At 40.0% G+C, this 27,853-nt stretch overlaps 2 protein-coding genes across 2 annotated transcripts; both read right to left on the reverse strand.

The window, feature by feature from the left end:
* Nucleotides 1-1,093: 1,093 nt before the first annotated feature.
* On the reverse strand, nt 1,094-15,979 carry LOC125263286 (SLAM family member 9-like). The gene is made up of 7 exons (XM_048182290.1): nt 15,858-15,979; nt 6,333-6,654; nt 5,843-6,136; nt 5,457-5,747; nt 4,704-4,811; nt 3,432-3,499; nt 1,094-2,295 (listed from the first exon to the last, which is right to left on the reverse strand). The coding sequence occupies exons 2-7, from the start codon at nt 6,394-6,396 to the stop codon at nt 2,242-2,244; spliced, it is 879 nt and encodes a 292-aa protein (XP_048038247.1). The 5' UTR covers nt 6,397-6,654; nt 15,858-15,979; the 3' UTR covers nt 1,094-2,241.
* Nucleotides 15,980-26,382: 10,403 nt separating this feature from the next.
* Nucleotides 26,383-26,790, reverse strand: LOC125262600 (uncharacterized mitochondrial protein AtMg00860-like). Its single transcript, XM_048181443.1, has one exon. The coding sequence runs from the start codon at nt 26,788-26,790 to the stop codon at nt 26,383-26,385; it is 408 nt and encodes a 135-aa protein (XP_048037400.1).
* Nucleotides 26,791-27,853: the final 1,063 nt, after the last annotated feature.

Raw genomic sequence — 27,853 nt, forward strand, 5'->3', positions numbered from 1 at the left:
AAACACTCAAACACACTTATTACTAACCAGACTGACTTTATTTCTGTCACATGTCTATAGAAGTTCTTGTGAATGAACAGATGTTGATGTTTTAAGTTAAGTTACTATTATGGAGATCAGTGTTTGCCTTTATTGAGCTCTTGGTCTTTGACTTTTAGTAATTTATTTCTCTTCCAGCAAAATGCCTGTGTTGATGTCTGTGAGTTTAGATGACCCTGCAGTTAATAACTTAATGCTCACTATATGGTTTCATATTTTTCAGTGTATCTGATTGTCAGGAGTATCACATGAACAGTAGCACAATATTCCAATGAATAAAAAACAAAACAGACTTCTAATCAGTCATTAGATATTGATTACTCACCCTCATGTCGTTCCACACCTGTAAGACCTTTGTTCATCTTCAGAACACAAATTATGACATTTTTGATAAAATCCGATGGCTCAGTGAAGCCTGCATTGACAGCAAGATAATTAACACTTTCAAGGCCCAGAAAGCTACTAAAGACATATTTAAAACAGTTCATGTGAGTACAATGGGTCAACCTTAATGTTATGAAGCGATATCTAGTGATGGGCGATTTCAAAACACTGCTTCATGAAGCTTCAAAGCTTTATGAATCTTTTGTTTCGAATCAGTGGTTCAGAGTGTGTATCAAACTGCCAAAGTCATGTGATTTCAGTAAATGTAGCTTTGTTATGTCACAAGTGTTTTGAAATTTCAATGGTTCTCCACTGGGGGGCGTGACTTTGGCAACTGCTTGATGCTCTCATGTCAATATGGAGCAAAATCTCTGAGGAATGTTTCCAGCAGCTTGTTGAATCTCAGCCATCAAGAATTAAGGCAGTTCTGAAGGAAAAAAGGGGTTCGACCTGCTACTATGTCCGGTGGGAGTGTTTACAGTGTGTATTATACATGTGAAGCTCTTATTGTTCAAGAGTCTTATTTTGGACACTAGATGGTGCTCTAGGTAAAAGTGGGATGTAATGTTTTATTTGATGAAATTTAAGGGTGGTCTGTTAACCAACTGCAAATGAGAAAAATTAAAGTATTCAATTAGTTGAAAATGTGATTTTTTTTATTGAATTTTGTAATTTAATTTTCACAATTTTTTTTTGTTCTGAATATGAGCATATTTCTTACACTTAAGTATAACATAGAAGCATTCATTTGTTAGCAGTGTTGCTAGTTGGTTTTCCCAGAAACTGAAATAAAAGAAATTATTGACAACCATCATCAATTTAAATACATAAATGCCACAAATATTACAACAGTAAATCATACATATGCATTCTTAAAATGGCTGTCAAACCTTGACAGACAAACACCTTTATGATGATCTTTAAAGGGTGTGACATCAAGAATAGCTTGATAACTTTTGTATATTGAATCTTAACTGCTTTTTTGTTGCAAAATGTAACTATTATCAGCCAGCTTATTATGTAAAGTTGGATTTATATGCATGTCCAACTTTATTTGCATACCTACAGATACTCACGTAGAGCAAAAACAGCAAATCTCAAATGCTAGATTGCTTGTATGGTCACAAAAATTAAACTATATTATTGCCCAGCTCTAATCTGATAAATGTGACTATAAGGCGTAAAGATATTAGAAACATTAACTTCATTATTTTCTGTAAAGCTGCATTGAAACAATGTGTACTGTAAAAAGCGATAAAAAATAAATTTGACTTGAACTGATTATATGATATTGTATTTTATCTCACAGTAAAGTCTGTTGTTAAAGCTAAAGTCAGACTATTTGAGCAGAAATAGAAAAAAAGCCCTTTAAAAACACAGTAAAGACTCGTCAGCAGTGTGTCTGTCGAACATCAACCACAAACACCCAGCAGTAGATGCTCATGCTGAACCTTTCTGTCCACCAACAAATCAAACACTTTTTCCATGCAGATGTAAATCAAGCTAGTTCAAACTGTCTCCAAAGGAAGCAGACCATGGCAAATATTTATTTAGCAGGCACATATATTTAAATATTTTTAAAATGAGGAGGCAAAAGGTTTGTTATTTGTTGTTGTTTTGTGGATTTGTTAAAAAAAGAAGAAAGAAATAGGCTTTTAAAGTCAAACATAAAAAAATCCAGTAGGCCACAAAATTCATTAGTCCATCACTGACTATCATGCTTTAACAATCCCAAAACTCAAAACTAAAGAGCTCAGAGGAAACTACAGAGGTTCCTGTGAAAGTGATCACACCGCTGGTCTGGTACTTGAAGTGTGATCATCTTCTGTTGGCGATGGGTGCATACACCACACGATCCTCCTCTTTATGATCCTGTCAAAAACACAATATATAATAAATGCATGTCCTTGATGTTTGATTCCTGATGCTTTTTTAAAGGGTTAGTTCACCCAAAAATGAAAATTCTGTCATTTATTACTCACCCTCATGTCGTTCCACACCCGTAAGACCTTCGCTCATCTTCAGAACACAAATTAAGATATTTTTGATTAAATCCGATGGCTCAGTGAGGCCTACATAGGGAGCAATGACATTTCCTCTCTCAAGATCCATAAAGGTACTAAAAACATATTTAAATCCGTTCATGTGAGTACAGTGGTTCAATATTAATATTATAAAGTGATGAGAATATTTTTGGTGTGCCAAAAAAAACTAAATAACGACTTTTATAGTGATGGCCGATTTCAAAACACTGCTTCAGGAAGCTTCGGATCATAAATGAATCAGTGTGTCGAATCAGCTGTTTAGAGTGCCAAACTCATGTGATTTCAGCCGTTGGCGGTTTGACACGCGATCTGAATCATGATTCGATACGCTGATTCATTTGTGCTCTGATGTTTTGATATCGGCCATCACTATAAAAGTCGTTATTTAGTTTTTTTTGGCGCACCAAAAATATTCTCGTGGCTTTATAATATTAATATTGAACCACTGTACTCACATGAACTGATTTAAATATGTTTTTAGTACATTAATGGATCTTGAGAGAGAAAATGTCATTGTTCCCTATGTAGGCCTCACTGAGCCATTGGATTTCATCAAAAAATATCTTAATTTGTGTTCTGAAGATTGACGAAGGTCTTACGGGTGTGGAACGACATGAGGGTGAGTAATAAATGACAGAATTTTCATTTTTGGGTGAACTAACTCTTTAATGCTTGCAAAATAATAGTTACTATAAAAATGTATTCCAGTACAAATGGCATATAGAAAGAATTGTGTTGATTTCTGGTGATGTCATCAACTGAAAATACTAACTAATGTTGATCTGTTACTCTTTAGTTACATGGTAGAATGAGTCTTGTGAGTATTATGGCATATGTTTCTAATCTTATGGCTTTTATACATAACTAATATGCTTCTGTTTTGTGTTTTTGTCTGTATAATGATCATTCGCACAAGTGCACTCACTGCTGAAATGACACACAGACACACAACATGAATCTTACCAATTTCTGTGCTTTTCTTTTGTGGAAAATCGCCTCGACGTAAGTGATTTCTTCTTCACGAGTCTCAACTGTGAAGATATAATAAATAGATGGATTAAAACAGCAAAACTCATTGTTGATAACTAGATCTGATTCTTTACAACATATATGTTATTAAGGCTGTCAAAGTTAATGTGTTAATGCATTCATTGCTGCATTACATTAAAAGATAAATTCGCTTTGACCTTCACTCAAAGATCAACAGATCAATGAGGCCTACGATCAACCTGTGCTGAAAGAAAACAAGTTTGAATCTCATATTTGATAATAATATAGCATAAAGAGAAAACTAGAAGCAATTTTTTGGAGGCCATCATTTTTGAGCAGGAACACCGTAAGTGTAACAAGTACAAAAACTATATTTTGGGGTGAAGTTGTTATACACTGTTAGAGCAAAGTCAGTGAGTTAAAAGGTTAAAAAAATAAGTATTAGTTCTCTTGTGAATGAAAATTTCCTGATAATTTACTCACCCCCATATAATCCAAGATGTTCATGTCTTTCTTTCTTCAGTCGAAAAGAAATGAAGGTTTTTGATGAAAACATTCCAGGATTTTTCTCCTTATAGTGGACTTCAATGGAGCCCAAACGGTTGAAACACAAATGATCACCTTGTATGTGGTTCTGCTTTCCGTATTCTTCAAAAAGCTGTATGTCTTACACCTTCCCTATTCTACTTATGGAACGAACGCAGCGCAAATTACATTTTTTCCATAAGTAGAAGAGGGAAGGTGTACGGAGACGCAATTTTGGCAGAACCACTTAGAAGGTGAACGTTTGTTTATAAAGCATATAAAGTTGTATTTTTTTCTAAAATGACTGATTGTTTCTCTAGATAAGACCCTTATTCCTCGTCTGGTATCGTTTAAAGCTCTTTGAAGCTGCAGTGAAACTATAATTTTGACCTTCAACCGTTTGGAGTCCATTGAAGTCCACTATAAGGAGAAAAATCCTGGAATGATTTCATCAAAAACCTTCATTTCTTTTCGACTGAAGAAAGCAGGACATGGACATCTTGGATGAAATAAATAAGTAAATTATCAGGAAAAGTTTATTTAAAAGTGAACAAATCCTTTAAGTACAATATGATAACATTAAATAACATTTCATCAGGAAAAAGAAAATCCAACACAACATGAGGGTTTAAAGGAACTACACTATTAAAGCATATTATTATTTGTTATAACACTTATTACTTTTGCTAATTCAATAGCCATTTATAATTTGACACTTGCCTTCTTGATCAGTTTTTCTACATTTCTTGCAGATGCAGAAGATCCCGACTGCAGCAACAATCAACAGAGATCCAGCAGCGGCAGCAGAGATCAGGCCTGTCATAGACACTGTAGAGAGAGACGGTCATTAGTGTGATAGTGAACATCATTTTAGTGCTTTACAGTTAAATTAATTTCAAAGAATCTACTTTATTTCATTGTTTTTCAGTAAAAATCAAGTTGTTTTTTTGTTTTTCTCAGGCTGAAAGGCAGCAGAGGAGGTGATGTTGTATGTATATTAATATGATAAACAATCTGAGGTATGCTGACGACACAACTCTGAAAACAAAGGAAGATACTGAACATCTGCTGAGGAAACGCAAGAGAAGAAAGTCAAATGATGGGACTAGAACTGAACATGAGGAAGAACAAGATCATGTCAACTGATGACACTGAAAAATTTGAAAAGTTTGAAAGGAAAGATCCCTGGAAAAGGATATCATGACTGGGAAGATTGAGGGTAAAAGGTCCAGAAGAAGATCTCCAGTGAGATAAAATTACAATGACGACTGGAGGATCTCATCAGACTAGTGCAAAACCAAATCCTTTTTAATTCTTTAGTCAATCAAATCACAAAGACTCAAATCTGAACTGATGGGACATGAAAACAACATGTACATAAATAATCCATGTCCACATGTTTATGTAAAAACAAAAGAAGTAAATTAACACTAATATCAGCACTGACATCAACTAATATCAGCACTGCCGTACCTGCACATGTGTGACAGAGGTGAGTGATGTCCAGATGTTGAGTCTGGTTGCTGATGGGATTGTTCAGCACACAGCTGTAGGTGTTTTTATCCTGATATTCCACCTCCAGAGGTAGAGAGAGACTGATGCTGAGATCAGACGCACTGATGCTGGACAATAAACTGTTTCCTTTGTACCAGGAGAGAGTCACATGACTCACATTCACAGCTGAACACACCAATGAACATGATGATGATGATGATGAAGAACATTGTGAAGAGTTACTGCTGATGACAGGAACAGGCAGACGAGCTGAAAAACATGAGAGAATAAAGAGGAATGAGGATGAATGAAGACATTAAAGAAACACAGAGAGGAACCAAGATGACCAAAAGTATTTAACTCACCATAGACAGTGAGATTGAATCTCTTCCTCACATTGTTGATCTGTAGTTTATAAACTCCTTCATGTTCAGTTGTGGTGTTTGTGATGGTCAGAGATCCAGTTTGATTGTCCAGCTTCAGTTTGTCTCTGAATCTCCCATCAAGAACATCATCATTTACAGTGAATCTGTTGAACCGTTTATTGATTTTAGCTATTGAAATGTTTTCATTCATAAACCTCCACTGAATCCGATCATCATCCTTCATTTCAGTAAGATCAGAGTTTAGAGTGACTGAATCTCCCTCCGTCACTGACACTGAATCACACACAGAACAAACAGAAACAGGGTTCAACACAGATTACAATAGTAATTTACAAAAGTAAATTGTTTGAAATTTAATTTTGAAATGAATATCATCATTAAACAACTGAAGCAAAATGGAGTTTGGATTAATAATTGAATCTTTGTGCCAATTAAAATATAAAACAGGTGAAACTGATATTGAACTCACCAAAGACAGTGAGAGTGAATCTCTTTCTCATACTGTTGGATCTGTAGTTTATAATCTCCAGCATGTTCAGTTGTGGTGTTTGTGATGGTCAGAGATCCAGTTTGATTGTCCAGTTTCAGTCTGTCTCTGAATCTCCCATCAAGAACATCATCATATAGAGTGAATCTGTCGGCCCGTTTATCGATTTCAGCAATTACAGTGTTTTCAAACATCCAGTGAATCACATCATCATGCTTCATTTCAGTAAGATCAGAGTTTAGAGTGACTGAATCTCCCTCCTTCACTGACACTCTCTTCACTTCATCATAACCACCAAACACTCCTGAAGAACAGAGTTTTTCACAGATTAAAGCTTTAAAATCACTTGATGTTGGTTTGATGAAGCTTCACTAAAACACTTTTAGTCATTAAAATGTAAAGTGAATTATATTCTGCAGCAGTACAAAGAAAAAAGATGTTGAATGAAAAGAGAAATACATTTATATGGAATATTAACTAAAAAAAGACACTTTTATCTGTAATGTGTTTGTTCTGTTTAGGTTTAGTTTTCTCTCTGTTTGCTCTGTTTCCATTTGCCTGTGTTCTCATTCATTACCCAACAAACATTTGGACGTTTAATGACCATTGAAAAGACGTCCCACCGACACATCCCGTCATGTAAACGTATTTGAATGCTTTTTTTAGGAAGTGTTCTGTGTTACATAATTTTACCGATTAATGCTGTCCTACTGTGACAATTTTTGGCCAGGTACACAATGTTGCTGTCGGACCAATGTTTGCTGGAGTGTTAATTAATCCCAGAGCTGATTCTGTCCTTCCAGTTATCTCCCTGTTATTTAATATGGGATTAAATTCAATAGTATTGCGGTCCCGGATCAAAAAATAATAAGCATGAATCAAAAATGTAAAAACACATATAAAAATATATAGCACAAACTAAAACAAATAATGCAAAATGATCAGAATATCAAAGAACGTGGTCACGGATCAAAATATAATAAGCGTGAATCTAAAAATTAAAAGCGCATTTAAAAAAATAACAAGCATGAATCAAAACTTTAAACACATTAAAAATGATATTGCACAAATCTTAAACTTGTGTTTATGTGTTCTTAAAAGTTGTTTTCTTGCTTTTATTACCCTGTACTTTGTGCTCTCTTACATTTTCTGCTCATATTTTACTCTTTTGTACACTTGTGCTGTTTTTCTCTTTTCTCTTCTTTCCATGTTCTGCTCTTGCGTTTCCAAATGTTGCAGTCTGAGTTTAATGTAAATTAGGGAGGGGTTAAGCATCACCATTGGTCCACTAGCTCTAGATTGACAGCTCTTCCTGTAGCCAATCAATGAAGAGAGGGAGATGACATCACTTCATTGCGACTGGTGGCTACTGATGCTCACACTCATACAGGAGAAGATAATTGTCAGAGCTGCCAATTTCTGAGCTGGGGTAAAATCTTTCTGTGGCAGGACACCTTTATACTGTATGCATGTGCCTGCAACTCGACCTGTCACCGGTATATACGTCCACCTGGACAATCTTTTATTGTTAAATTCACCATCCTAATGACAACCTGTCACAGTCGTGCCTGTCTGATGATCCATCACTGTTATATTCACCTTTACTGCACCTACCACCACGAAACAAACTGCCACTATGCAGCAGCCGCACAACGTCACGCTCATGTGTGCCTGGCTCATCTATACCTGTTATATTCCTGTTAGATTTTTTTAGTATTCATACAAAAATAATAATATGCTTGCTTGTTGTCTCTTCAATTCCTGTCTTTCGCACAAGAGAAAATAACATATGAAGCCTACCTTACTAATATTTGCTTGTAACGACTGAGACAAATCTGACACAATTATTTGTATCTTTAATCTTCCTGCATTAATTTATAGATGAACTGATCTATGAATCCCATGACATTATTATATAAACTGTTGTGTGCATGATATATGTTTTATGCATATTTAATGATAAGAACCAATGGTTAACGTAAACCAACCTATACCAAGTTTGGTATCTATAGAAACCAAACTTGGTATAGGTTGGTTTACATATACGAGGTTGTATTTTGAAGATTTAAATGATTGTGTATATGATATATCGATTCCTGTGCCACATATCAGTATTACAAGAATCTTTAATGGTTTCTTCAAAACAGCTCAGCCAGTTTAATCACGCTCACAGTCAAGAGCTATAAACTCCCCTAAAAAGGAAGTTCCTGCTACATACATTCCACTTTGCTCATTGGTCAGGTCCACCCGAAGAGGTGTGGCTCTTCCCAGGCCAAGGCCTGTGGGCCTGCAACTCCAGCCATGTGCTCATCTATGAGAGGGTGAAAGAACTCTTACCTATCACAAGATTCAAACTAACCATGCAAGTTTGTTATCGCTTCTTCATTCAATGCAGAAAACATCGATTGCAACTTCAGTACCATCAGACTGAATTCTCAGGACTTCCTATGGCAGCACTGTATAGAGATGGTCTTCAAAAAGGCAGAGGCCTAATGCCAGTACCGTACAATATATTAAATTGCTGCTAGTTAGTTAAAATTGTGAACCTCCTTTGTTACAAGGGAGATTTTATGATGAATACTGATGATTCTTTCCCTGGATTTTGGTTTCTTCATAGCTCCTACTGTTTCCCACTTCCCATCATTTATCATTTTACCCGTTTATGTGTGACTTGCATGTATGTACGTTTGTGTTTGTTAGTTAGCTATGTGTTCGTGATTTAGTTTATAAAACTTGTGCACAATACATATTTGGTTCTGATGCTCTGTCTGCAATGGATTGCCTCTGAAATGATCAGATCTGATCACCAGCTCTGTAAATGCTATTACAAAGCACTGTAAACCCTAAGAAAGAATTATTTTCCTGTGGCCATAAAAAATACCATTCTCTTAGAATTAATTAATAATCAATACTGAGGGTTCACAGGATGAACTGAGTTATTGATTGTAATTTTAATGTAGCTACTTCAAGTTAATCTGATCAACTGATTCAAATATTCATAATTAATCATAATTAATAATCATAGTGAGTTATGAATAATTATTAATATTTCCCCTTTAAGGTAACATCGCTACATGCTCGTGAATTACAGTTAGAGTAAGATATGCTATCGCAATTGTTTAGATCAGGGGTTCCCAAACTGGGGTACGTGAGGTGGCGGAGGGGGTACACGAACAAAATGCTGAGTTTTGCCATTCATTCAATTCTTATAATAGGTATTACTAATGATTAAAAATGCACTGGAAAGTCAATTTAGGGGGCAAATATTGTCCCGTAACCCTCTACCGCATAGTGTTGCCATATGGCAACATTGTCACGGACACACAAGAACAAGATGTAGAGATTCAGTTGCAGCATTAGCATTTATTGGGGAATCCAGAAACGTAATTCCAAAGGCAGGCAAGGGGTCAAAATCCAGATAATCCACAGTCCACAGTCCACAAAACAAAAGGCCAGAGAAACAAACGGTGCACGTAACAATACAACAAACCACAACTGAGGACAGAAACAACTGAGATTAAATAGACAGACACTAATGAACAAACACAAAACAGCTGGGTGCAATGACAATGAGATAATGAGTCCAGGAGTGAGTATGGGAATTGTAGTCCAAGGGGTGAAAACAAGAGTCCAGGATGGAGTGCCCTCTAGTGGCTGACTAGGGCACTCTCACTAGTGGTCATGACATTACCCCTCCTCAAAGGAGCGGCTACCAGACGCTCCACCAGACAACAAAAACGAAAAACACAAAAACTCAGGAGGGAGGTGGACAGGAGGAGGATCAGGGGGAGGGATGGTGGGCCAGGACCAGAGCCCCCAACCGAAGGCCAGGGGGGAGCCGGTGGAACAGACCACGGGGGCTCTAAGAGGGTCGGGGTCCTGGCTGAATGCCAGGGCGGCGCTGGAGGAACTGACCAGGCGGGTTCCAGCGGTTCCAACGGCCGGGGCAGTGGCAGCAGGGCAGGAAGCCTGGACGACGGTGGCAGGACAGACGGCTTGGTTGACGGTGGCAGGACAGACGACCTGGGCGGCGGCGGCAGGACTGGCGGCAGGGCTGGCGGCGGCAGGACTGGCGGCAGGGCTGGCGGCGGCAGGACTGGCGGCAGGGCTGGCGGTAGGTCTGGCGGCGTGGGCGGGGCGGCGGCAGCGGGCTCGGGCTGCTCCGGGACGGCAGCGGGCTCGGGCTGCTCCGGGACGGCAGCGGGCTCGGGCTGCTCCGGGACGGCAGCGGGCTCGGGCTGCTCCGGGACGGCAGCGGGCTCGGGCTGCTCCGGGACGGCAGCGGGCTCGGGCTGCTCCGGGACGGCAGCGGGCTCGGGCTGCTCCGGGACGGCAGCGGGCTCGGGCTGCTCCGGGACGGCAGCGGGCTCGGGCTGCTCCGGGACGGCAGCGGGCTCGGGCTGCTCCGGGACGGCAGCGGGCTCGGGCTGCTCCGGGACGGCAGCGGGCTCGGGCTGCTCCGGGACGGCAGCGGGCTCGGGCTGCTCCGGGACGGCAGCGGGCTCGGGCTGCTCCAAGTGCATCCTCCAAGCATGCAAGGCCGCCAAAACATAAAACGTGTGGACAGCCCTCTTGGCCATCACTGGACTGATAGGGAGAGCCTGCAGGACTGGAGTGAACTCACTGGCTGGAGCGGGCTCTGGAGCAGACTCATTGGCTGGAGCGGGCTCTGGAGCGGACTCATTGGCTGGAGCGGGCTCTGGAGTGGACTCATTGGCTGGAGCGGGCTCTGGAGCGGACTCACTGACTGGAACGGGCTCACTGACTGGCGTGGACTCACTGGCTGGAGTGGGCTCTGGAGTGGACTCACTGGCTGGAACGGGCTCACAGGCTGGAGCGGGCTCTGGGGCGGACTCGCTGGCTGGAGCGGGCTCTGAGGCGGGCTCCCTGGATGGAGCGGGCTCTGTAGTGGACTCATTGGCTGGAGCGGGCTCTGTAGTGGACTCATTGGCTGGAGCGGGCTCTGTAGTGGACTCATTGGCTGGAGCGGGCTCTGTAGTGGACTCACTGGCTGGAGCGGCCTCCGGGCCTTGAAGTCTGAAGGAAACCTTCTTCCTTCTCCTCCTCCCCTTACCGGGGTGAAGCTGAGGCTCAGTGCCCACCTCCCCTGTGACTACAGAGACGGATTCATGGTCTGGAGCATGCACACTGCCTGGTTGACTTGGTGAGGCCCATTCTAGCCGATGGCGGAGATATACGGCGAATCTCCAAAAATCCAAGTCCTGTAGCCCTTCCATCTCACACGGAGGTAGAGGATCATCCAGGCAACAATTAAAAATCTCCTTCAGCGCCGCATCGTTGTACCTTAACCCCACCGCCATCGTCCAAAAGACCTTGGCGAAGCATCCTACCTCCCAGCTGTCCTGACGTTGGGCCGTCAAAGCCCGAACTCGAGCCATCCGCTCCCTCATGGTGGCTGGCGGAGGAATCCGGAAGCTCATGCTGCTGGATCTGTTTATGGTGGTTTGTTCTGTCACGGACACACAAGAACAAGATGTAGAGATTCAGTTGCAGCATTAGCATTTATTGGGGAATCCAGAAACGTAATTCCAAAGGCAGGCAAGGGGTCAAAATCCAGAAAATCCAGATAGTCCACAGTCCACAGTCCACAGTCCACAGTCCACAGTCCACAAAACAAAAGGCCAGAGAAACAAACGGTGCACGTAACAACACAACAAACCACAACTGAGGACAAAAACAACTGAGATTAAATAGACAGACACTAATGAACAAACACAAAACAGCTGGGTGCAATGACAATGAGATAATGAGTCCAGGAGTGAGTATGGGAATTGTAGTCCAAGGGGTGAAAACAAGAGTCCAGGATGGAGTGCCCTCTAGTGGCTGACTAGGGCACTCTCACTAGTGATCATGACAAACATACACTTTGTGTTCATTTCCTTGCCACCGTCTCTTTAACAGAACATTCTCGTTTTTTTTGTTGGTAAGAGAAGACCTTAGTTTAGCCAATGATGTGCTTTGGTTAAGTCACATGACATGCAATTTTTTTCTGTGGCGCGATTTTCTGACAGACTGCCGTCTCTTGTATGTAGTTGCTTAAAGCAAACTAAAACGTCAGTAACAAACAAGGACCTGCCCATGTCACATTCACAAAAAAATTGTTAACATCATCTCAGGTAAGTTATGATGACATATTCACCACTCAAAAAAAAAAAAAAAATTATGAAATTAGTTTTTGGTAAATCGATAAAATGTCTGTGTTGTCCATATGGCAACACTGTGCAATAATGGCATGACATTATTATAATAGGTTAGATAGCTAGCAAAAGTTAGCTGCAGTCTGTTAAGTTGTAACAATAAAAACATTAATACTAGTGATATAATGTTGATTAGTCGTATGTTAAGGACTGCCATGGCATTTGTATTATGGATTAAATCAACATCAGAGATCTGCCACCACAGCCAGTATACTGGCCCAGACCAACCACTGGTCTACCATAGTGTCTCAAAAAGGCAGGTGCAAGTGGATGTAAGTGTATTGTTAGGGTGAAGAGCACCAAATGTGATGTGTACATGTGTCTCACCTCTGAAAAAAAATGCTTTTTGAAGTTTTGTACAGAAAAAAGGTGACGTTTCAAGGATTATGGGGGTTCATGTTCATAACCTTCCTCTCATAAGATTGCGTAATTTTGAATTTTCATGAACTACAATATTTTTGGTTTTATGTCAATGTTTTATGATACATGATGAACAGTATTAGATTTGTTTTTAACCGTCTACATTTGCAATTTAAATAATATTCACGAAAAATGTAATGAAATTCAAAGAATATAAAGCATTATTCTGCAAAAGCATAAATTCCATAAATAAAAGCACAAGATGTTGGAAAATAAGTATAAGGTGTTGTTTATATTTACTGCTAAAGCTTATAATAGCACCAATTGATTCAATACAAACAACATTTCTGAGGAAAAATATTAACTTTATACACTTATTCTAAGTTATTTCCACTATTGTACGTTGTTGCCATATTGCAACATATCATAAAGTACCTTAAAATAATATTTTTTTTCCAATTTTTTTTTTTTTTTACAGCACTTCAAGTTAAGCCATTCTAAGAAAAGAAAAAGAGTCAAATATATATATATTTTTTTTATTTATAAATTTATCATAATGTGTGCGGTAGAGGGTTAAGGGTGCCAAAGAATTGAAAATTGAATTTACCTTGGCATAGTTGAATAACAAGAGTTCAGTACATGGAAATGACATACAGTGATTCTCAAACTCCATTGTTTCCTCCTTTTTATGTAAATCTCATTTGTTTAAAAGACCTCCGGAAAACAGGCGAATCTCAACATAACACCGACTGTTACGTAACAGTCAGGATCATTAATATGTACGAGCCCAACATCTGCATATGCCAGCCCATGTTCAAGGCATTACACAAGCCAGTATTAACGTCTGGAGCAGCACAGCTGAATCAACAGACTTTACGCAGGTAAGCAAGCAAGAACAATAGTGAAAAATGGCAGATGGAGCGATAATAACTGACATGATCCATGATATAATGATATTTTTAGTGATATTTGTAAATTGTCTTTCTAAATGTTTCGTTAGCATGTTGCTAATGTACTGTTAAATGTGGTTAAAGTTACCATCGTTTATTACTGTATTCACGGAGACAAGAGCCGTCGCTATTTTCATTATTAAACACTTGCAGTCTGTATAATTCATAAACACAACTTCATTCTTTATAAGCTTTAGCCACGGAGCACTATCAAACTCATTCAGAATCAAATGTAAACATCCAAATAAATACCATGCTTACATAATCGGGCATGCTGCATGACGAACACTTTGTAAAGATCCATTTTGAGGGTTATATTAGCTGTGTGAACTTTGTTTATGCAATGTATTATAGAGTTGTGAGCTTGGGGGTGGGGAGCGCGAGCATTTAAAGGAGAAGCACGCTGAATCGGCACATATTTAATGATGCCCCAAAATAGGCAGTTAAAAAAATTAATAAAAAAAATCTATGGGGTATTTTGAGCTGAAACTTCACAGACACATTCAGGGGACACCTTAGACTTATATTACATCTTGTGAATACGTGTTCTAGGGCACCTTTAATGGAAAAGGTGCAGTCTAAGTGGAAGAGAGGGAGTATGCAGAAGGATGGTAAATGGCTCATTGGGTACTCCACTCTGAAAAGTTTGGGAACCACTGGTTTAGATCATTGTATGTTGCTCGTAATAGTAAACTGTGCATATTTTGTCATGTATTGTTTTCCTGTAAACAGATTTATAGATTTTGTCTTCCATGTACAGTATGTCATTGACAAGGGAGTTGGTTTATGAATTTTATCACATTTTAGCACCGAGATTATAAAATTATAAAGTTAAGCAATAGCCTATCACACCAGCAAAGTGTTTTCCCCAATGTTAGATCGATTGCAAATGTTTATTGAGCTGTTGTATAAATCAGTATAGCAATACATTAATTTTGTTAATTTTGAGTGTGTTTTTGCACTATTTTGATGAAAGGAGTATCAAACAAACCACAGCAGAACAGAGGCGCTCTTCTCTGAGCAACACAGCAGTTTCGTTAATGAATTCCCGATCTGAATGAGACGTTTAAATGAATGACTCATAAAGACAGTAACTTTCTGCCACCAACTGGCCATTTAACTTCATATTTCTATAACATGGATGGGCAATGTCAATTCTGGAGTGCAGAGTTTAGCTTCAGCCCTAATCAAACGCACCTTAACCAGCTAATCAGTGTCTTCAGGATTATTAATACTATAGACAGGTGAATGTTTTTTTTTTTGTTTTTTTTTTTTTTTTTTTTTGTTTGGGTTTTTTTTTTTTAATTGGAGCAAAAGTCTGCAGTCATCTCCCTCTCTTTGATTGATTGGCTACAGGAGGAGCTGTCAATCTAGAACTAGTGGACCAATGGTGATGCTTAACCCCTCCCTAATTTACATTAAACTCGAACTGCAACGTTTGGAAACGCAAGAGCGGAACATGGAAAGAAGAGAAAAAAGAAAAACAGCACAAGAGTAAAATATGAGCAGAAAATGTAAGAGAGCACAAAGTACAGAGTAATAAAAGCAAGAAAACAACTTTTAAGAACACATAAACACAAGTTTAAGATTTGTGCAATATCATTTTTAATGTGTTTAAAGTTTTGATTCATGCGTATTTTTTAAATACGCTTTTAATTTTTCGATTCATGCTTATTATTTTTTGATCCGTGACCGCAATACTATTGGCGGGAATTTGATCCCATAATTTAAACCCTGAATTCTGTTCAGTTCATCGTCCATTATCGTCTATGTTACGTGGTTGTGTTTCTCCCCATGATTCTCCTGTGTATCGTGTGCATCATTAGATTAAAGACTGTTCTTTGAGTTATTTCCTGAGTTGTGCGCTTCACTACAGCCACCATCGCTGACACTAACAGTTAAAGTTAATCTTCTCTAAGTAAATTAACCAGCAATTATTACATGGTATAAACATATATAAAAATACATTTAAAACTCACCAACCAGATGCCACAAACTGAGCAAAAGTAACTTGAGAAACATTTTCTTCATCGGTTCACTGAAAAGCCCACAATAGTAACTCTCAAAATGTCTGAAAACTTTTAGATTAAAAGCCTTAAAAATGACTGAACTGTGATATTTATCTGGTTGGATGTGAATCCTCCCCCAACCTCAGTTAGTTTCCGCTCACATATCCGTCTACGTTAACATCATGATAATCAACACGCTTTTGCTGATCTTACATTTTCTAATGAATTCTGGCCCTGAATGAAAACTAATAGCAGAAGAGTGAAATATTGGATTAGATATCTCACAGCAAAAACTCCAGCGTTAACTTAACTCTCCTGGGAGTATATGTGAAACCACACTCAATAGTGTTAAAGTGTTAAAATAAGAGTGTGAACACTGAAGCAGTGTTAAAGATGAGATAATCAAGTGATTAATTGAGTGATGATTGGCCATTATTGAAGATACCTGATGATAACAAGCAGAATCACCAAAGGAGAAAATCACAATTTATAAGACACCATCATGGAGATCAGGATTTGCTTTAGTTGAGCTCTTGACCCTTGACTTTTTAATATCATATTTTGTTTGGGCTGTTGTAACAGCCATGCAAGCAAAGAGAGAAGATGATCAGGTGGTGTTGGTTATGTTTTCTCAAAATCATTATTTGATCTGAATCACTGAACTCATTTAGAGCCCAATCTCTGAGTTAGATTTACATTATTGATTACAGCAGCACTGTGATTCTACAGCACAAGATCAACTTTATCAATATAATCCAATATAATCAATATTTATTTCTTAAAAGTTGTTCTTTATTCATATGCTGATTCTTGATGTCTGTGTGTGCCTAAAAGAAAGATTGATTGAATCAGAACAACTTTTAAGAAATCCTTTGGATTATATTGATAAAGCTGATCTTGTGCTGTAGAATCACAGTGCTGCTGTAATCAATAATGTAAATCTAACTCAGAGATTGGGCTCTAAGGATGCATTTACACTGCAAGTCTCAATGCCCAGATCCGATCTTTTGACCATATCCGTTTTTGTTGTTGTTGTTGTTGTTTTTGGATGATGTGCTTATGTTTCTTTTAAAAGTGACCTGTAAGTGACTGCACTTAGCGAAACAAACCAAAAATACCATATATGACATCACAAATAATTTTTAATGGTACATGGAGTTTAATTTATTGACATGGAATTCATATAGAAACCATTTTAAAGGGATACTCCACCGTTTTTTCATATTAAACTATGTTATTCCCTTAACTATGTTACATAACTACCCCTAGGGGTGGGGAGCCAGTAACAAAATAAGAAAATAAATAATAAAAAAAAATAACTAAAGGAAAAAAAAGTCTTGGAGAGAGAACCGGGGCAATCCAACCTCCCGTCCCAGAATCAACACAAACACCAGTTCAAATTAGTTCTTTTTTTTTAATTGAAAGAATCTCAAAACATTAACAAAGGAATTGGGAACAAAACTTCAGGGGAGGGCTAAGCCAACATAACAAACAAAACCCAAACTAACTAACCCAATAATTTTCTAACTTACCTGGACAAAGATAACGCACAAATAAAATACATATATCTTCCCTCTCTCCCTCCCTGCCCATAACCAAGAGAAAAAGGTAGAAGTACAAACCAAAAATGGCACCCTCCCCCTACATTCCCTTAAAGGAAAAAAGAACATAAATCGTTAGCAAACATAGGCAACGTAAAACAAACAAAATCAAAGAATATTAAACAACGTCAATTCTCTCTCTGGTAAAGAGCACACCTAAATTGTTATACTGAGTTCACTCACTCATACACAATATACAAAAACTACAACAACAAATGAGTCTGGGCCACGGGAGGAAGTGTTTGCCCCGATGAAAGGAAGTCTCTCTCTCTTCTCCAGTATTCCACCACGTCTTATATCCTCACTCCTTCTCGTCAACATCCAGTCACCCACGACCGGACTGAACCCATCTGATTGGAACACCTGTTTCATAACGAGAGGGAAAAAGAACAGGAGAGAGAAAAAGCAAACAACCAACTCCAACACACACACCCATTACAACACAATGAATACGTCCTTAGACGTAACAACTAAGACGAGTTGATACATACCTCTCTCGTCTCAGTGTGTGCACTAAATCGCTCTGTCTTGCGGCGAAACTTTGTTAGCACTTAGCTTAGCCCAGTTCATTCAATAGGGGCCAAGCAGAGAAGCTACCGAACACCTCCACGTTTTCACTCGTGAAAAGTCCTCCTCCCTCTCATTTCCGTCAATAGAACCAACGTGACTTTTACAGGAGAGGGAGCGGGGGCCGAGTGAAGATATTACTGCGCCAAGTCAAAGTGCTCCCGAGCACTTGCTATGGTATTCCGCCATGCAATATAGTTATCCATTTTACACGCTTAGAAAAGCGCAACGTTTTGTTTTGTGTCACCGTCCTAGGTCGAGTTACACTACTCGAGTAACTGTATTTAAATAGGGAAAACGTGGACGTGTTTGGTAGCTTCTCTGCTTCGCCCCTATTGAATGAACTGGGCTAAGCTAAGTGCTAACAAAGTTTCGCCGCAAGACAGAGCGATTTAGTGCACACACTGAGACGAGAGAGGTATGTATCAACTCGTCTTAGTTAAGGGAATAACATAGTTTAATATGAAAAAACGGTGGAGTATCCCTTTAATGCAATAGTTACATCCATACATCAAAATAATACAAATTCTTCACAACAGTGATTATACGCAGCTCCGCTGGAAGCGTGTGAGTTGAATAATACTCGGGTAGATATTTGTTAAACATGTCACAGATTTTGGGTTCGAATCCGCCTTCCTATACTAGTTTTTTTTTTAGTAATTAAAACCAATGCATTCATCAGTGATTGTATATCAAGGGCAGGTACAAGTTTGTGTGCTTTTTATATTTGTGGTTTCAATGGAACAAATGGGTAGAGTCTCCACTATGGGTGAACGAGTAAAGCGAGCGTCTGTGAACGAGTGATGCGCGCGTCTGTGCACGAGCCGTCATCACAGTGTGATTTCAAGAGTAACACATTTCAACATCAGATCGCCTTTTATTTACCACAAACAAATTAAATTAATACATTGCCAGTCGACTAGAGAAGTTCTGTTTGTTATAGGTGTGTCTGTACTGTGAAATGTTTAAAAAAAAACCCTTACTTTTCAATGACGCAGAAGTCGCATTTAGGCGCATAAACGCACGTTTCTGATTCATATCTGATTTATTTCCACATATGAATGAGGCCTGAAACCGATCTGTGAATATCGGAATCCATGCACTTTTTCGGCCGTGGCACATATCTGATCTGTGCCACATAAGAGGAAAAAATCGGATTTGGGTCACTTGAACCAAGCAGTGTAAATGGGGCCTAAATGAGTTTGGTGATTCAAGTCAAATAATGATTATGTGAAAACATAACCAATACCAATACAAGTCAGCTACAGCAGACAAAAGAAAATCTAATATCAAAATGTCAAGGGACAAGAGCTCAACTAAAGAAAACCCTGATCTACATGATGGTGACTCGAAACTTTTGGTGATTCTGCTTGTTATCATCAGGTTTCTTCAATAATGGTCAATCATCACTCTATTAATCATTTAATTATCTCATTAACTTTACACTGCTTCAGTGTTAATTTGACACTTTCAGTGTTCATTTAACACTCTTAATGTAACACTTTAACACTCTTGAGTCTGGTCTCACATATACTCACAGGAGAGTTAATTTAACACTGGAAGTTTTGCTGTGCTGTATCTATTGGTGTGTTATTTAGTGCTGTGAGCTGTCAATCATATGTGACCTCTGACCTGTGACTGTTGATGGGTTTTATTTCTGTGGACTTTATTTCAGTGTAAAGTTGTTTTGTGTGGAGTGGAAGATTGTGAGCTTCTTATTAGTAGGAGAGAAAATGAAGAAACACTTCAGCCACAAACTGCTGACACACGAATAAACCACAAACATCCAGCAGAAGCCGTTTACCCATCTGACAGATCAAACCAGACACACTGATGCTTGTACAGATAAAATAAAGAGAAAAAAAACATTGCAGGGCCCATTTGACTCAATAGGCAGTAAATCACATTTATAATGTTTGCCTCTTTTATTACAACAAAATTCAATATAACATGTAATCATTAATTTAGAGAAATATCATTTGGTTACCAGAAAGTTTTGGTCTTGGGAAAATTTGATGTGAAATGCTTGAGTTCATAAGCAGATGTTTTGCTTTTGATTGCAGACTTTGGTATTTTGGTGAATCTGAGAAAAATAACTCTTTTAAAACTCTAGTTGAGTTTACCTTCGTCATTTCATCTGAAGAAACTGAGAAGTGTAGATTTGATACCAAAGTGTAGAAGTGTGTTTGTAGTATTTCTGGTGTTTGTAAAACCACTTTTTTCCATCTTAAAAATGTTTCTAAATTACAACAAATGCTCCCAATGTCAGAAGCAGAAAAGTGAATTCATGTGTTCATGACCTCAAGGCTAGATTATTGTAATGCTTTACTGGGCGGTTGCCCCGCAGACCTAATAAACAAACTCCAGAAACTAGAGTTCTTACTAGATCCAGGAACTTCACATTGCGGACGATAGGCAGGAAGAAATTGCGATGATAGTGTTTGGAATGATTTTGGTAAGTTACAGGACATGTTGTATAAATACTCGTTCTATTGCGCAAATCGACAAGCTGATCCTCCATCTCTGCTGTCCAAATCCATTTAACTTTGTGCTGCGCCATGTTTGTTATGCTTCCGTCTTCTGTCAGCTCGCTTTCTAATTGGATATTGTTTCGTTTCACATGATAATATCCAGAGCGTGCACATATTTGTCCCTACATCAGGATTTCTGATATATTCTGATCTATTTCTGAACATGTTGAATATTTACGATTCACGATCGGGGCTCCTCCGATGTTCTTCTGAGCAGATTCGGTCTCTCTTAACACATCTCACACCACAGGAAAATCTGATAAAATATTCTGCACAACCATCAAGATATTCGGGATATTACCTAGGATTGTCAAAAGGGGAGAAATCGGCCCGAAATCAGCCCGATTATCTTGTTGTGTGTACCCAGCATTACTTGTTACATAGTATTTGTCACATAATACTGAACACAGTGTCATCTAGAGGCTTTATCGAGTAAATAACGTGTAAATTCAGGGTGAGACACTAGATGGAGGTGTTGATCCTCAGATGAGACACAGAGACAAATCACATTTAAAGACTTTATTGTTGCCTGATGGAGGAAATGGAGCTCTGATATGTTGTTTATGTGTTTCACTGTGATCTCAAAGTATATTACAGTGTGTCCCAAATCAGTGTTTGCTCAGGTTAAAGGAAAAGCTGCGGGGGAAGTTGTTTGTTTATTATTATGTATAGAAAAATAAAATGTTCTTAATATTAATTTAAACATTTCCAAATAATACTTTAATAATGTAAAGCTTTACATGTGGCACACTGCATATACAAAGTTAGTATTCCTCCAGGGGGCGCTCAACATAATGTATTAAAACATGGAGAGACTTTTGAAGCTCAGTGTGAAAACTTTATTGATAAAAGCAAGCAAATACATATGACAGATGAACAGCAGTATTAGTAAAGTGAGATCTGTGTGTCTCTTTATTAATTTTGTATCTGAGAGAAGTATAAACAACAAAGCCTTACAAATAAGATTAAAAAAATCTGACACTGAGAGAGAGAAGCTCAAATAATCATCAGTATTTATTACAACAAAAACACTAGAAGAACAAAAAACACACTTGAAGAATCTTTAAAGTTCAGCGTTCTGCTTTAGATTTCAATACTTCCTGGAAAAGATGAACATATAAAGCCATTAATGAGTAAATCTCACAAATATATATGCAAAATTAGTGTGTGAGAAATGACCATCAATTAGTTACCTGATGTGTGAATATGTGCTTGATCTCGTTCAGCTCTTCTGGATCTGATGTCATAAACCAGAATAATGACAGTAGCCACGCCCACCAGAGCAGAGAGGACCAATCGGATCACAGCTTCAGTAGGACCACAACAGTGGACAGAGTCTGAGGAATAAAAACATCAAACTGAGATCAGATCACTCAATAAACACTAATATCAGCGCTGACATCAACTAATATCAGCACTGCCGTACCTGCACATGTGTGACAGAGGTGAGTGATGTCCAGATGTTGAGTCTGGTTGCTGATGGGATTGTTCAGCACACAGCTGTAGGTGTTTTTATCCTGATATTCCACCTCCAGAGGTAGAGAGAGACTGATGCTGAGATCAGACACACTGATGCTGGACAATAAACTGTTTCCTTTGTACCAGGAGAGAGTCACATGACTCACATTCACAGCTGAACACACCAATGAACATGATGATGATGATGATGATGAACATTGTGAAGAGTTACTGCTGATGACAGGAACAGGCAGATGAGCTGGAAAACATGACAGAATAAACAGAAATATGAATAAATTTAATTAACAATCTTGTTTTTGGTCCAGTGTGTCGAGTGAGTGTTTATATCTCAAACTATATAATGATTTAACATTTCAAAATGGAAATGGTTTATAAAGTAAGAATGTTTGAAGGTCAGGAAAAATGATCTCTTCTCACCATAGACAGAAACACTGAATGTCTTTAATGACGGTTTTGCTCCAATTGTCTGTAGTTTATAAACTCCAGTCTGTTTCATTGTGGTGTTTGTGATGGTCAGAGATCCAGTTTGTTTGTCCAGTCTGTCCAGTCTGTCTCTGAATCTCCCATCAAGTACACGATATAAAGTGGTGCTGTTGTCCTCTTTATTGATCTTAGCTATTAAAGTCTTATAAAACCACCAATAAATCGCATCATCTTTCTTCATTCCAGCAAGACCAGAGTTTAGAGTTACTGAATTTCCCTCCATCACCGACGTCACTTCATCTACATCATCAAACATAGACACGGAGAACAAACAAAAACAAGGTTTGTCACAGATTAATATTAAGTAATTATATATATATATAGTGTACTAATTTTTAGTACATTAATAGATCTTGAGAGAGGAAATGTCATTGCTGTCTATGCAGGCCTCACTGAGACATCAGATTTCACAAAAATATCTTAATTTGTGTTCCGAAGATAAACAAAGGTCTTACGGGTGTAGAATGGCATGAGGGTGAGTAATAAATGACATTATTTTCATTTTTGTGTGAACTAACCCTTTAAAGACATCTTCTAAACATCTAATTGACATCTGACAGGAAATGTCCTATAGACGTATTGCAGATGAGCAAACACTCTAAAAAAATGACGTAAACACAGACATCAAATAGACGTCTCCAAGATGTATGTGTGCTATCAGGGAGATGATTTATTGTGCAAATGTCATGTATGTGTGGTTCTGTAAACACTATATACAAAAATATAAATAAACAATTGTACAATCATTGATCTATAAACAGTACTAGATCTATAAAGCAGTACTTTAATACTAGTTATAAGTATAATCAGCATATATATATATACACACACACACACAAACTCTATACAAATTAGTATGCTACTGCACTGCATGCCCAGCACATGCTAACAGCGCATGCGTCTAACTTGATAAACATGCCTGTACATGTTCCCTGAGATACATTTTAATTAACTATATAATGCAGATCTAACATTAATTACTGTACAGTTAAATAACATGGAAGGATCATGGGAAATTTAGGTGATAATATAAAGTGCAAACATTACATGCACATGACTTATAAATCGAGGACTATAAATGTACATGACTATAAATCGAGGGAACGAAATAGTAAATCGTGCGCACGTTTTAGTAAATTGAGGGAATGAATTAGTAAATTGTGCGCACGATTTCATTTTTTTTCTTGCATGTCATGTGCGGGGCTCCATACAGATGACATTTTCTGCTGAAGCTTCTTATTTTGGACATACTTCCAAGACATAGCCTATCTGTAATTCCAAAGTACAGTGAAGATCCACACTGGTGCATTGATATGACAACCCACACATTAGGCACAAAACAAAAAAACATTAGATTCATCTGCACTGAGGAGTTGTGCCGATGCACAACCCATGTAAAGAATTAAAAGCCGTAAATAACTGCAATTTCAGGTTTCAAACAGAGATGGCGACAAAGAGTCAAAAGTTACAGACTGCAGCTTTGAAGGAGAGGTTCATTGAGATTTCACTTTTTAAACTTTAGTTAGTGTGTAATGTTGCTGCTTGAGCATTAACAGTATTTGCAAAGTTACAGCGCTGAAAGTTCAATGCAAACGAAGATATTGTCTTTTAAAGTTATGGCAGTTTAATGCCTACAGAAATGACCGGTTTGGAGTACAATAAGCTTCTTCCTGTTACAATACAGAAGGGGACAGAAACACTGGAATGCAGGTAATAATGTTTATTGAACAACCAGGATACGTGGGCAGAGTGCAGGTGAGTGAATACAAGCAGATATGTTGGCAGACTGAGATGTATGACTGATACTTGTCTTGTTTTGCAGGAATGGCTGACAGATGACACACTTGAAGCTTGAGCTGACACAGATGAACTCACGACAGACGAGGAGACAACAGGGAGACGAGGGAACACGCTGGAGACAGGCAAGTATCTTCGTGGGAGTCCTTGAGTCTTGACTGAGTGAGAGCGTGAGTCTTTTATAGTGCTGCTGATGAGGGTGCTGATGGAATGCAAGTGTGTACAATTAGTACTTTGGTGAAGACGTTCACTGTGTCTGTGTGCGGGTAGAGCCTGGCGTGTCTGTGATATTACCCCCCCTCCACGGCCCACTCCTGAGGGCCGCGGACCCCGACATCATGGTGGTCGACCTCTGCCACAGGGTGCTGGTCTCTCTGGGTGAGTGGCATGGAAGGTATCAAGCAGGCTGGGGACGAGTATGTCATTCCTGAGGATCCATGAGCGTTCCTCGGGACCGTAGCCCTCTCAATCCACAAGGTACTCCAGGCGACCACCAAGATGTCACATACCAGGTAAGCAGCTCCGTCATCCACGATGATAGGAAGGGGGGGTTCCTCGGTTTCCCAGGCTCTGTGGGAAGAGAAACAGATGGATGGTGAGGCTTAAGCAGTGACACGTGGAAAGTGGGGTGAATTTTATATTCAGGTGGCAGCTGAAGTTGATAGGTGAAGGGATTGATCTGCCGGACGATGGTGAAGAGGCCAATGAATCTGGGACTCTGCTTCCTACAGGGCAGGCGCGTCCTGATGTCCCTCGTTGACAGCCAGACCTTCTGTCCCGGCTGGTAGTTCGGAGCGTTGGAGCGATGAAGGTCGGCTGTCATTCTGCGCCTGCATAGGGCACGTTGGAGCTGGTGGTGTGCGGAGTCCCAGACCCTCTCGCTCTCTCGGAACCAGTAGTCAACTGCTGGTATACAGTGGGGGTTGGTAACCGAGTACGCATGGAAACGGGGTGAGACCGGTGGTAGGCTGTCGCAAGGAGTTCTGGGCGTACTCGGCCCAACCCAGGAACTGGTTCCAAGAGTCCTGGTGGCCGTGACAGAAGGTACGAAGGAAGCGGCCGATCTCTTGAATCTTCCGCTCCGTCTGCCCGTTCGTCTGGGGATGATAGCCGGAAGAGAGACTTACGGTCACACCTAGGAGTCTGAAGAAGGCCTTCCAGACCCAGGAGATAAACTGTGGTCCACGGTCTGATACTATGTCCTCTGGAATTCCATAATATCTGAAAATACAGTTTCCATTGCTGTAGGCAGTCCTCTTAGAGGAATAAGACAACATGACCTGACCTGTCCATAACCACTAGTATGCAGGTACAGTTATCAGATGCGGGAAGATCGGTGATGAAATCGACTCCTAGGTGTGACCAAGGACAATTGGGAACGGGCAGAGGTTGGAGTTTCCCGGAGGGAAGATGTTGTTTAAGCTACAAGAGGGTTTCATTGACCCCAGGGTGGCCAGTGCCCAGTGACGTGAGAGATGCATGGATGAGGGGAGTGCGCCGTGTCCGGATGATGTAGAGCAAACCTGGGGGGCAACCCGGCGGGGTGTTGGTGGAGGCATTGGACTTGGGAAGGGTTTCTTCGGACCAGACGATGGGATTTACGAAGAGTTTCTCCAGTAGAATAGAATCTCTGGGCTTTCATCAGGACCATGGATGCGGGAGAGTGTGTCAGCCTTTACGTTTTTGGATCCTGGATGATACGAGATGGAGAAATTGAAATGGGTAAAGAATAGAGCCCATCTTACTTGGCACGGGTTAAGGCGTTTTGCGTCTCAAAGATATTCTAGGTTCTTGTGGTCAGTTAATACAACAAACGGGTGTTTGGCTCCTTCGAGCCAATGCCTCCACTCCTGGAGGGCTAGCTTGATGGCCAGAAGCTCCCTATTCCCAATGTCGTAGTTTACGTCCGCCGGGTTGAGTTTGCAGGAGAAGAAGGCGCATGCGTGGAGTCTACTTGGAGTCCCCTGCTGCTGAGATAGGACCGCTACCACTCTGGTGGTAGAGGCGTTGACCTCCACAATGAATGGCTTCTCTGGGTCAGGATGCACCAGGAGGGGAGCGGTGGTAAACGCTTTTCTTTAGAGTGTCAAAGGCTTGAGTGGTGGCTGGAGTCCAGGACAGAGACTTGGGCTTGCTGTGCAGGAGATTTGTGAGTGGAGTGGAAATGATACTGTAACCTTGAATGAAGCGTCGATATAAGTTGGCAAATCCAAGGAATCTCTGAAGTTCTTTAATTGTTGTGGGAATGGGCCAGTCCTTGATAGCAGAAACCTTCCTCTTGTCCATCCGGATGCTACTGCGATCGATGTAGTAGCGAAGGAACTGCACTGAGGGCTGGTGGAAGGTACATTTCTCTGCTTTCAGGAACAGGTTGAACTCCCTCAGGCATTGCAGGACCTCCGCAACATGGTGGCAATGGTCGGCCAAACTCCCGGAGCACCTCATGGATGAAATCCTTGAATACGGAGGGGGCGCTGACAAGTCAATACGGCATGACCAAGGATTCCTAGTGGCCAGTAGGGGTCACAAAAGCCATCTTCCATTCGCCCCCCTGACGTATCCGGATGAGGTTCTTGGGCAGAAGACATCACTGAAGTGGGATTAACACTGGGGAATATCCACGAGATGCAATTCCCGGCTGACCCAGAATCAAGGAGGGCACTGACTAGAAGAGATTAACTGGCAGCAGTAAGGTTTACAACAGTGGTTAGTGGTTTCATCTTATTAATTGAAGGAATGATCACACTTACCATGGGATGTACTGGGCGAGTGGGGCATTCAGAGATGTAATGCCCAGATTGTCCACAATACAAGCAAAGGTTCTGGGTCAGCCGTCTGTGCCGCTCAGCTGAAAATAGACGGGTATTTTCAATTTGCATGGGTTCACTGGCTGGTTCTGGGGAGCTGACGGATTCTGGTTGGCGGAGTTATGATGGGAATAATGGCTGGCCTTGGTGCTCTTCGAGACACAACTGCATGAATGAACTGTGATATTTATCTGGTTTTGTGTGTGAATCCTCCCCCAGCCTCAGTTTGTTTCCGTTCACACGTCTGTCTACTTTAACATCATGAGAATCAACAAACTTTTGCTGATCTTGCATTTTCAAATGAATGCTGGGCCTGTATGAAAACTAATACCAGAAGAGTGAAATATTGGATTAGATATCTGTATCTACTGGTGTTATTTAGTGTTGTGAGCTGTCAGACATATTTGATCTTCTTCCAATCGTTTTTCCTGCGTTGGTGCAGGGTCCGCTGTTCTGCATGCCCATTTCCATTTGGCTCGATCCAGGGCATCCTCTGGGGCGATGTTGATGTGCCGCATGTCATCCTTCAAACGGTTGAGCCATTGCTTTTTGGGTCTTCTGTGTGGTTGCTGCTTCGCTACTTCTTATCATGTGGTCGTACCACCGGAGTCAGCCTTCTCGCATCATTTCCACGATCAGGGTGATGCCCATACATTTTCCGACATCTTCACGTGGTCCCATCACGTCAGCCCGAGACACCA

This window comes from Megalobrama amblycephala, linkage group LG2 (assembly GCF_018812025.1).
Source record: "Megalobrama amblycephala isolate DHTTF-2021 linkage group LG2, ASM1881202v1, whole genome shotgun sequence".
Classification (NCBI taxonomy): domain Eukaryota; kingdom Metazoa; phylum Chordata; class Actinopteri; order Cypriniformes; family Xenocyprididae; genus Megalobrama; species Megalobrama amblycephala.

Excerpts from the sequence above, each read along its gene's own strand:
- LOC125263286 (XM_048182290.1), bottom strand. The coding sequence starts at position 6,396 with ATGCTGGAGATTATAAACTACAGATCCAACAGTATGAGAAAGAGATTC. Across the intron at positions 5,748-5,842 it reads ATTCAATCTCACTGTCTATG|CTCGTCTGCCTGTTCCTGTC; the intron begins GTGAGTTAAATA and ends CATGTTTTTCAG. Across the intron at positions 4,812-5,456 it reads CCTCTGTCACACATGTGCAG|TGTCTATGACAGGCCTGATC; the intron begins GTACGGCAGTGC and ends CTCTCTCTACAG.
- LOC125262600 (XM_048181443.1), bottom strand. The coding sequence starts at position 26,790 with ATGAGGTGCTCCGGGAGTTTGGCCGACCATTGCCACCATGTTGCGGAG.